Source organism: Aegilops tauschii, chromosome 2 (genome assembly GCF_002575655.3).
Source record: "Aegilops tauschii subsp. strangulata cultivar AL8/78 chromosome 2, Aet v6.0, whole genome shotgun sequence".
Taxonomy (NCBI): domain Eukaryota; kingdom Viridiplantae; phylum Streptophyta; class Magnoliopsida; order Poales; family Poaceae; genus Aegilops; species Aegilops tauschii.
Window position 1 is genome coordinate 187,202,355 of NC_053036.3, and position 10,946 is coordinate 187,213,300.

At 44.9% G+C, this 10,946-nt stretch overlaps 1 protein-coding gene across 1 annotated transcript; it reads left to right on the forward strand.

Annotated features, from left to right (window-relative positions):
• The first annotated feature begins 580 nt into the window (after positions 1–580).
• LOC109775272 (probable proteasome inhibitor) lies at positions 581–6,428 on the forward strand. Its single transcript, XM_020334022.3, has 9 exons — positions 581–912; positions 2,236–2,422; positions 3,491–3,664; positions 3,932–3,976; positions 5,420–5,497; positions 5,585–5,613; positions 5,724–5,784; positions 5,869–5,946; positions 6,173–6,428. The coding sequence occupies exons 1-9, from the start codon at positions 750–752 to the stop codon at positions 6,240–6,242; spliced, it is 885 nt and encodes a 294-aa protein (XP_020189611.1). The 5' UTR covers positions 581–749; the 3' UTR covers positions 6,243–6,428.
• Positions 6,429–10,946: the final 4,518 nt, after the last annotated feature.

Here is a 10,946-nt window from a genome sequence, read left to right on the forward strand (position 1 = left end):
CTTTCATGCATTGTACTATTTAGGATTCTTGATGCACTGAAAAAATATAGATTTTTTTAAGAGCCATGTTTTGAGGGATAGGGTTGGATGACGTCCACTCGACTAGATGTTTGCGGATATGTCTGTGGGCATTTGGGGCATCTGTTCGATGAACGCCACTAGAGATGCCCTAAGGACGATGTTGCCCGCACTGCCCATTCGGGTCTTGCAAACCGAAAACCGAACCCGAACCGACTAGATTTGACCGAATTGTCAGGTGTTCGGCCTTTTTGTTTTTCGGTTCAGTTTTGTTCACACCGTTTTTGTGGTTCTCGAGTGGTTTTTGGTGTAAATTCATGTGTCCTTGGCCAATGACCCAAATAACCCACTTTTTGCGGGTGAATGAATAGCCGACGTAACCCAAAATAAGATTAAAAAGCCTTCTTATGCCTCAAAACAGGCCCGTCTGGCCGGCCCATATAGCAAATCCATGGCCCCTACTAACCCTCGGCTTGTGGCCCAGCCGTCCGTGCTTGTGGCCCCCGATCCATGTCTGCGCCTCCGTTCCTTCTCGTGCTCTCCGTTTTGCCCAGTTTGCTGCCCAAGAAGCCTGACGTCGAGAGGAGTTCGTCGATAAATAAGTTCTCCAGAAACCCCGAAACCCCGCGACCACCGCCTCGCCGCTTCCACGACTGAGTGCGCTGACCGACGACGCCTCCACTACCGCCTCTCGCCCCTCGCCGCGCGCGACCGACGCCCACAGCCTTACGATGGTGACCGACGCGGCCGCGATGGCGGTCGTGAAGGCCGCGCGCCCCGTCTTCCGCGGCGCCCACGACGGCGTGGCGTTCGCCGCAAACGCCGCGTTCCTCGCCGCGGGATACTCGCTCTGCGCCGTCGGCCCTGCCGCGCTCACCGACCCCCTTCCCGCAGGTGCGTTCCTCTTTACGCCCTTAGCCCTAGCCCCTAGGGTTACATATGTGATTTAAGTGTGACCGTACTGTCGCCTACTTGTTAGGATTTGACGGACCCCATGTTTAGGGCTCCTGTTGCATCTGTGATGATGACTTTCGAGTTGAGTTCCCGGGTGGATAGATGTAGAACGCTATTTCGTTTATATTCAGGTGTTAATGGTGTAAGGTCCTGAACCAGTAGCAGCTTGTTCTGCTTCAGGCGTGGTTGACTTGGGAAATTTGTCCTTGAGTCAATCAATATGTTAACGGCTTAATTGTTTCTGTAAATTTGCTCGGATCCTTGCAGTCCCTTCCCTAAATCTGTGGTCTATGGTTTGATCTTCTCTGGTATTAATATAACATTTTGGAATTCTGAATCAGCTTACCGCTTCTTGCACTGTTGTTTGTGTTTATACGTTCTGATCTAAAGTTAGCAGTTCAATCCATGCAGTTGAGTAAAATTCCTATTTCAGAGTTGGTAGTTTGCATGTGTGACTGAACCTTGTAAAACAATATTCTTCTCTGCTTTAGTGAGAGGGGTCGGCCCCTTTATATTGTAGACAAGATTTGACCTACAAGCCGGTTAATCTATTCATACTCTAATAAGATCTCTAAACGAACATAACCCTAACTACTGAAAAGTAGATAAAAGTAAACAACAATATTCCTCTTTCCTAACAAAGTTGCTTAATCAACTAGGACTCTAATTAAGGGAGAAGACTCCATGCTTGATAGGCTGGCCCACATAACATTATTGACTTACCAAAGAAACAAGATTTTATTTGGTAAGCCAATAAGGCACAGGGGAGTTGAGTCGGTATTCAAGGAAAACTGGTGGGAAAAAAAATCAATAAAACCGAGGTGGAATGGGGAGAGAGTGTAGGTAGGGTGAGGCGAGGAGAGTTGGACGAAAAGATGACATAAGACAGAGCTTAGTATTTTTTTAAGTAGGAGAGATAAAATTAGAATTGTTTTCTAGTCAAACTTATCTTAATAGCCAGGAATAGATATCTAAATTTGGAAACTTAGCTTTAGGCTAAATAGTTGTTGCCAGTCTTGGGGAGATGGAACATTCCAGTCATTAAAGGAATGGAACATGTGACTTCTGGCTGGAATATATCAAGTGTAAGTTCCAATGGGAGTTTAAAGTCTGTGTAACTGGTTCACTCATGGGAATTTAGTCAGATTTTGTTGTGAGGTGAAAGAGGAAAGTGACTCCTGTGCAGACTGCAGAGTTATGACTTGTATTGTAATTGCCAGCCTTTCATTATATAACTAATGTTTTTATTTTGCTCAATTCTAGTTGACGAGGAGGTGGGAATTGATGGGTGGAACACTATGGACAATTGCTATGCCTTTCTGTACTCCAAGGAGGAGGAGGGCAAGAAGAAGCGCATTTTAGTGAAATGTCTAGTGATTGATGACTTCCTTGCTATTGATGCGCTGGATCTTGAGGCACAACACAAGGAACCCTGCAATGTCCAGATAAAGTATGTTCCAGTCTTACTTATTATTTAGATCATTCTTAGGTTCCATGTGATTTGCTTATTGTTATAACATTACTAGAACACAATCGATACTAGCAGCATTAGACTATGCCAGAGCAATGTAATAATTTACTAGAACATATGTTACTTGCTTCATGAAACATGATTCGTGATCTAAGACATAAGTATGTTATGTGCTAATCTTCACTCCAATTAATATTTCAGTTGGTAGTGATGATTTGTTCACCTTCCTACTATTTGGTTACTAACAAGTGGGGCTAAATTGGAAATTTGCTTTGCTACTATACGTATTTCAGTTTGTGGTGATGGCCCGTTTACTCTGTCACCATCCTTTCCACCTGGACTAACTAAAATATTTGGTAAAATAATAACATGAATTGTAAGCCATGCCATTTTAACTCAAGGCCTATTTCTTTGTACAAATGATGTATAACCATACTGCAGCTGTGCTACACATTCCATGTTCTTTTTTTTACGTGTGTGGAGACACTTTTTTATATGTATGACTACTCCGATGGTTTTTTGTGCTTTGTTGTATGCACATGAACACCGGTAGCCAGCGAGTTGGTACTTTTGTCAAGTAGCTTCACTTGTATTAACCAGCATTATAGAAACGATGTCGCTATAAACTGAACAGTATAAATTATGTAACAAGTAAGGGCGAGCTGGACTTGCAGAGTCTGTTTAGGAGTTGTGCTAACATGCTAGCGTGCTTGCTCTATCCTACTATGTTATGACTTGGGTTGCTACAAATACCTTAGTGTAGAAATGTATTTTGTTCGATTGAGTATGATTTTCTGAACAAGCTATGGATATGGATACACGGTTTGATACAAGGTGCAGTAAGTAATACTGCATCCATTTCTAATTTATTTGTTAAGCAAGACCCAGTACAGCCAACAGGACAATTCTGTCTTGTTTTAGTTTATCATTATGTAAAATATTTTGGGTGGCTGCTCTGTTGGCTGGCCTTCTGTTGAATAGTTCTGCCTACATGTGGATCTTCCAGTTCATAGTTGTGAGTTTTTGACTCTGGTTCCTCGTATATAGTGTGAAGGATTTCTTCTCTGAAGAACAGCCCAAGAATTATAAGGATATGTACAAGAATTTTGCGGGCTTCATCAATACCCTTAACTCAAGCTTGTTAGTTGAATTGGATGGTAAGAATGCTGCTGCTGCTGCCGCCCAGAAGCCTGATGTTATGAGCAGTTCATCAATAAACAGGTATTTCTATGCTGGGTTTTAAACTTATAGTGAGATTGTCCCATCTCCATCTCTGACACTAAAAATCAGACTAGATTTCTGTTAATACTTCCATGTTGCATTTTTGCTTGGTACGAATGAAATAATATCAATATTTCGGAAATTTGGGCTTTTTTGGTTATATTCTGATGATTTTCCTCCTTTGCCTAGAATTTTACTTCCAAAGCTTTTCTGTTGTAGCTGATTCCATTTGCTAGTAATTCTAACATGTGGCACTTCTCCTTCCAGTTCTGAAAATGTTCTGCGGGATACAAGGACTACTGAACCTGCTGGGTATGAGAACAACTATTTGTATTTCCTCTTCTTCTTTTGTGTGTCACTCCTTTATTTACTTTTTTTTTGTATTTTGTAGTTATTTTTATTTTGCCCTGTCCAATATAATTAGAATCTAAATGTATTTGGGTTTCTAGAAGTAGTAGGATATGATGACAGAAAAGAGAAGATGCAGCGCGCTAAGGCTTAGCCACTAGTTAGTCTTTTCTACTCCCTCCGTTCCTAAATATTTGTCTTTCTAGACATTTCAACAAATGACTACATACGGAGCAAAATGAGTGAATCTACACTCTAAAATATGTCTACATACATCCGTATGTGGTAGTCCATTAAAATGTCTAGAAAGACAAATATTTAGGAACGGAGGGAGTAGTTTTTTGCTCCTTTCAAGCCTACACCGCCTCAATCACAACTTCACAAGCTGAATGTCTTGGTCCATACCTTCGGTCTTGATATCAACTGGCCTTGTTCAATTTTTCATGAGCATGCATGTCCTTGCACATATTCTATTGCCATCTAATTTTAGTGCAACTTCATAATTTTAGTACTACAGCCTATTGATATGGTTACTCTATACTGTCTTGATTAATGCAAATTCTCTTGATGTATGTTGGAAGTAAACAAAAGAATATCCACGGAGTCATTACTGATGTTACTTTGGATATAACATATGTTACTGATAGCATTTGTGGCATATATAAATACATAACGTGTCTTTACACTCATTTTATGAATCACGCTGATAAAGTACAAGAAATATATATTCTCCCAAAAATTTGGTAAAGATGACAGTGAACTCATGTCCATATGTACCCCCTTCGTGAGTTTATAGATTCCGACATTCTCAAGATTCTCAAAAACATTATGGCACTACAAAATTTTAGTTTAGGCATATATACAAAATCTCGATAGAAATTATGATCATATTTGTTCTTTACGTAAAAAAAATATAAGAGAATTTTGCTTTGGTACACCCCCCTAGAAAAGTTTACGGATTTCGAAGCAGATTAAAGGTGGAGATTAGAAGGTACCCCTTCAATCAAAAAGGATAATATAGTATTTTGTATATGTTGGATCTGCAGGCTAATATGGTGATATCCTTTTTAAGTAATTTTAAGATTCGTGCAAACTTTAGGGCGGGGGGGGGGGGGGGGGGGGGGTACGGAAGCAAAATTTTGTGGTATAACTTGTACTCCTGTCATTTTGCTACGCCATGCATATGATTTTTTTTGAAACATGTGCCTGAATTAACATTTTATAATACTATGAATTTTTCTGAGTTTACAAGTGCACAAACTAGTGAAGGGGTTCATGTGAACTTATGTTCGGTTTTACCAAAATTTGCGCTCCCTAGCGCTCTTGTAGGATAAATAGGCTATTGGTGAATTGGTTATAGGATATTGATAACGGTGCTAATATTTCCTTTTATGTATTGTGGTACAGCCTGATATATCCTCCAGTAGCTCTGTTTGGTCATGATGACACCTTCCCTGCTCCTGGTGCAGGCTTCTACCCTCACAGGTCTGTCTCCTACCATCATGTACATGTAAAAACATCGACAGATCAGTACTTCCACACATAATTAACCATGTGTCTTATTGTTTGCAGTGGTGGGCCGGGTGGTAGTATGCACGTTGGTAATATGTTGTCAACTGAATATCTATTGAATCTCTTTACATTTGTACCTCTGTACTGTCTAACTTACAACCTTACCTCTGTACTGTCTAACTCTATTTGATTACTACAGGCCCAAATGATCCACGCTTCTTTCCTTCAAATCCTTCTCCTGCTCCTTTTGGTGGCCCTGGGTATGTTCAGTCCTCCTGTTTAATTGAAGTATTTGTTTTGTCATGTCTGCTGCTGTCATAAATGGAATCAATATTTCATAACAGGAGTGTTCCACCTGGTGGCCGTTACGATCCGATCGGCCCGCCCGATGTTCCAGGATTTGAACCATCTCGCTTTGTGAGGTAAGTTAGTTATTCTTAACATGTTTGTTAGACCCACATTATATGCTTGGCACCCGGCAAGGCTCAAGGAAGAAACAAACCATTCTTATAGTTCATTTTTTGTCGCGTTAACTCGCATCCAGTAGTGCAACATTCGTTATAATTTCTATACCATATAATGGAAACTGCCATGCTTATTTCTAGTTGGAACAGCTGATGCCAACTACCTGATTCTTTGTTCACGCAGGCGTTCGAGGCATCCAGGTGGAAGCACTCACCCAGACCTCGAGTTCTTCCAACAAGGCCCAGACTTCTGAGACTCGGCTTCATGCCACCTGCACCCTGCGCTGAATGACTCTGCTTTGTTTGTGCTGCGCTCATGAACTTTTTTTCAGTAGACCCTGCTTGGGAAGTTGGGAACATGAATGTAAACTTTGTATTTACCTTCCAGACAATGCTTTGTGACGGTTGACTGTACAGTTGTATATAGACCTGTCTCCGTATCCCTCTCTGCCTCTTACCTAAACTATTGGTGCGACTCCCAACATCTGCAATGCCTGCCTCGTCGCCACCCAGTAGCCTCAAAATTTGCTCCAGTTTCTCCACATGCAGTATCATCGCAAAAAGTCTATCCACGGGCGCTCCAAGCGATCCTCTAAATCTTATGTATATATATACAACTTGTAAGCATTTTATTAATAATAATGCACTATTTTATTTGCAAGAACCTATACTTTTCATGTCGACGTAGAGAGAGAGAACAGCAATAGCCAATAGGGGTGAGCGGCGTCCCGCAAAGGCCAGCTAGAGTGTTGAATTAGCACAAAATTTGCCTAACACCACCAATCCACCATAGCCTAGCTTGAAGCAGGACGGCAAATTTGACAATTTTAACCAATTTTAACCTGGAAACGAAATAAATTAACAGAATGAACTGGGTGCGAAACTATTTTACACCCCTAACCCTTTTGTGTAGCGCCCGCCACGCCGGCGCCACACCTTACGGTGCAGCGCCTAGCTCGCCTAGCTCCGGGGCGTTGCACCTCTGACCACCGTGGCAGCCCATGGGCCCGCACCCAGCAGTGCAACGCCTCCGAGCTAGGCGCTGCACCTGTAATGTGCAGCGCCTAGCGCGCTACACGTGTAATGTGCAGCGCCTAGCGGCTAGGCGCTGCACTGTGACTTATCTGCAAACGCGCGAGCCCTCTCCTCCCCCACCCTCCCCATTGGCAGTTACAGAAAAACAGGGCGGCGGCCATCTGCACTCCCCCTCTCAATCCCCTCTCCTAAATCCTTCCGATCCGACGATTTGGTCCGTGCATTTCTTCACCAATCCATCGTAGAAGGTACTCTCCTCCGATCCCCTTCTTCTATCCATAGAAAATATTATATTTTGAAGATTTTGGGAACCCTTGTTTAATCTTGCATGTATTAGATTTGGGCAACTTTTGTTTGAATCTTGCATATATTAGATTTGGGGAACCCTTGTTAGATTAGAATGTGGTTTGGATAGATAGGTTGACATGTTATTTATATAGTTTGGATACATAGATTGACATGTTATTTCTATGGAGAAGTTATTTGTATGAAGTAGGCCTAGTTTAGTTTATTTGTACTAAAAGTATACTCGTATTGAGAAAAATGCTTTGGATACATATGCTTTGAATCTTGCATGTAGTAGGCCTACTTTAGTTTTTTTGAATTGAAAAGATAATCGTGTTGACAAGAATGCTTTGTTGAAATTGTTAGGATGGTTTGGCTTCTCGATGATCATTGGGACAAACAACACCGGTCGTACGCTATGTCGGTGCAGCAGCGGGTAATACTGAAAGTGGCCGGTGTTATGAATTTCGTATGTTTTTTCAAACACAAATGCCCCATATGTAATGTTATGATTTGTTTGTTTGTAGGAGCTTGCACCTCTGAAGCTTCGGTCTCACGGGATCAGCCTTGGAGGGATGCGCTATGATGAGCGGTACACACCTTATGTTAGGGAGGCAGGACTTCTCCCTTTCATTGAGTTGGTCCGCCGGTCGACGCCACCCAACAATGCTGCAACACTCACCGCGCTTATTGATCATTGGAGGCCGGAGACACACACTTTCCATCTTCGGACCGGGGAGATGATCGTGACGCTGCCTGCAGGATATTGCTATGATCACCGGTCTTCCTATCGATGGCAATCCTTTATGTATGAACACCGATTCTGAAGGGTGGCGCGCGCAGATGCAAGCCCTTATCGGTATGGTTCCTCCGGAGCCTCGGGAGCCAGAAAGGGAACATAAGAAGAAGGAAAGAGTCGCAGCGGGCGCTACTTTCACGTGGATATCATCGAACTTCGCTCATTGCCCCGATGATGCTAATGAGGACATGGTGAAGACATATGCTCGTGTCTACATGTGGTACGTGATATCGAGGACAATGTTTGCTGATGGCACAGGCAAGAATGCTCCATGGAGATCAACTTCATTGTCATCGTCCGATGCATATGCACGGGAAAAAGGGATGGAATGGTCCATTGTCTCTTGCAAATGATATTTGTCGAGATCACCCACATTGTTGTCATGGAGATCAACTTCATTGTCATCGTCCGCATACTCATCATTGTCCTCTTGCAAAGATTCATCTTGGTTGTTTCTATAAGGGCTCAATGTTGGCCTCACTTCTTGGGTCAAAAGAGGTTCAACAATTTCATCTCGCTTCAAGGATGGGGGGCTACTAGCAACCAAAGGGGAGGGGTTCCGGTTCAAGTCCAAATGCAAACTTGAATCAACCTTCTTCGTTGCAAATAACTCAAGAGCCTTGTCTAGTGATTCGGCCACCGTCTCCTTGTATGCAACCCAACATTGCTCCGAGTTTACACGCATTGTCTTCCAACGGATGTGCATTCCAAAACCAACATTATGCCTTCCCTCCAACTCAATGATATCACTAGGGTCCATCCAATTCAAATCTTTCCTAACTTGTTGCAAGAGCTCCGCATAGCTAGGACTACTATCAAACACCATGTCAAACTCATCCGGGTCCGGTTCTTTATTGCCTTTCAAAAAGGCGTCTTTGTCCCCATGATGAACAAACACACATGTTCTTCCCATCCCTATAAGCAATGAACACAAGGTAACATTGCTTCCATGAGTACTAATCCATGGATTAACACCGAATACAAACCCTAATATAATATATGAAACAACAACCCTAACCCTAACCATAACCATAACCATAACCCTAACCATAACCCTAGCCCTAAACCTAACCCTAGCACCAACATAAGAACACCCATAAGAATAACCCTAGCATACTAAAAAAGCCTAATCATAGAAATTGGCAAACAAACATCTCACATCTCCATGCAAATCTCTAGATCCAAACAAAACTAGGGTTTCCCCAAATTACCAACAAATGAGCAATGGGAGAACTTTACTTCGATCAAAAAAAGGGGATCGGAGATTATTACCTTGAGGGAGGGTTTGACTTCGAAATCCACGGACAAATTCTTCAAATTTGCAAGATTTGGAAGAAGATTTGAGAGGGGGGAGAGTGGGAGAGGGGGCAAAGCTTGGGGAGAGAGTGAGAGAGTGTGTGGTGGGGGGGGGAGGGGAGCCCAGCCAAGTGGGTGGATAAGTCACAGTGCAGCGCCTAGCCGCTAGGCGCTGCACATTACACGTGTAGCGCCTAGCGGCTAGGCGCCGCACATTACTAGCTCGGAGGCGTTGCACTGCTGGGTACGGGCCCATGGGCTTCCACGGTGGACAGAGGTGCAACGCCCCGGAGCTAGGCACTGCACCGTAGGGTGTGGCGCCGGCGTGGCGGACGCTACACAAAAGGGTCAGGGGTGTGAAATAGTTTCGCACCCAGTTCATTCTGTGAATTTATTTCGTTTTCAGGTCAAAATTGTCAAATTTGCCAAGCAGGAACGGCTTATATCCTGTCCGGTAAAAAAAAAGACCCAAGCAGAACCCCACTTCCTCCCTAAACGTCCGGACTTAAACCCGTCTTAAATCTGGCGGAGGCAATACGAGGCTGTCCGTTCACGCCCGGGCACCTCTCTCCACGTCATAGCCAGCCCATCTGACCCCCACATGCAGCCACTCAATCCTCGTCTTTATCTTAGTCTCTTTGTTGGATGAACACGAGAGCGATCGGCACTGCCGGCCACGACGCAGGCGAAGGAGGAAGCGGCTATGATGTGGACGGAGCAGGTGACTGACGCCGGGAAGGAGGGCTTTGCCGGAGCCGACAGCGACAACGGCATGGGCGGAGGAGTTCCCACGGGGGACGAGTCGACCTCGCGGTTGACGCAGCTCACCTGGCCGTCGTGTGCTCGCCGCCGCGCGTGCTGGCTTCCGTGGGCCTGGGAGGCCGCCGCACGTGCTGGCCTCTGCGAGTGCGCTGGCAGCCGCAAACTGGCCTTCGGGTGCTGGCCGAGTATGCTAACTGGCCTCTGCGTGCTAGCCATGGCTAAACTGGCCTTCACGCCCGCTGCCGTTGTTGCTATTTTGCACGGGCAGTAGCACACATACATGCACGCGCGCAAGAAGCCACACCACATCTCGAGCGCAACTGCCTTTGAATCATGGGTGGACGCGCGTGAGGCCGCCGGTGCGCGTCCGGGCGTGTTGTCCAGCCGCCGCAGCCGCACGCGCTTGCTGGCTTGCATGGTGAACGTAGCCACTTGCGCAGTCATGCACGCAACCGCCGCCGCGTGCTGGTCGGCCTGGCCGTCGCCGTCGCGTGCGTGTGTGCAGCCGTGTGTGCTGCCCGTCGACGTTGTCCAGCTGGTCCTTTTCATCGACGAAGCCCTTGTCCTCTGCATGCTCTGGTGGTGCCGCTCACAAAGTGCTCGACAGAATGTCTGAAAAGGTGAGGGGTCAAAGTAGGGGTTACGGTTGGATGCAAGCAAAAATGAGGGGTCAAAACGGCACGCCCGGACATCGACCGGCCGCGTTTGCGGACGTCGGGACAAGATTTGTACATTACGGATATACTCCCTCCGTTCCAAATTACTCGTCGTGGTTTTAGTT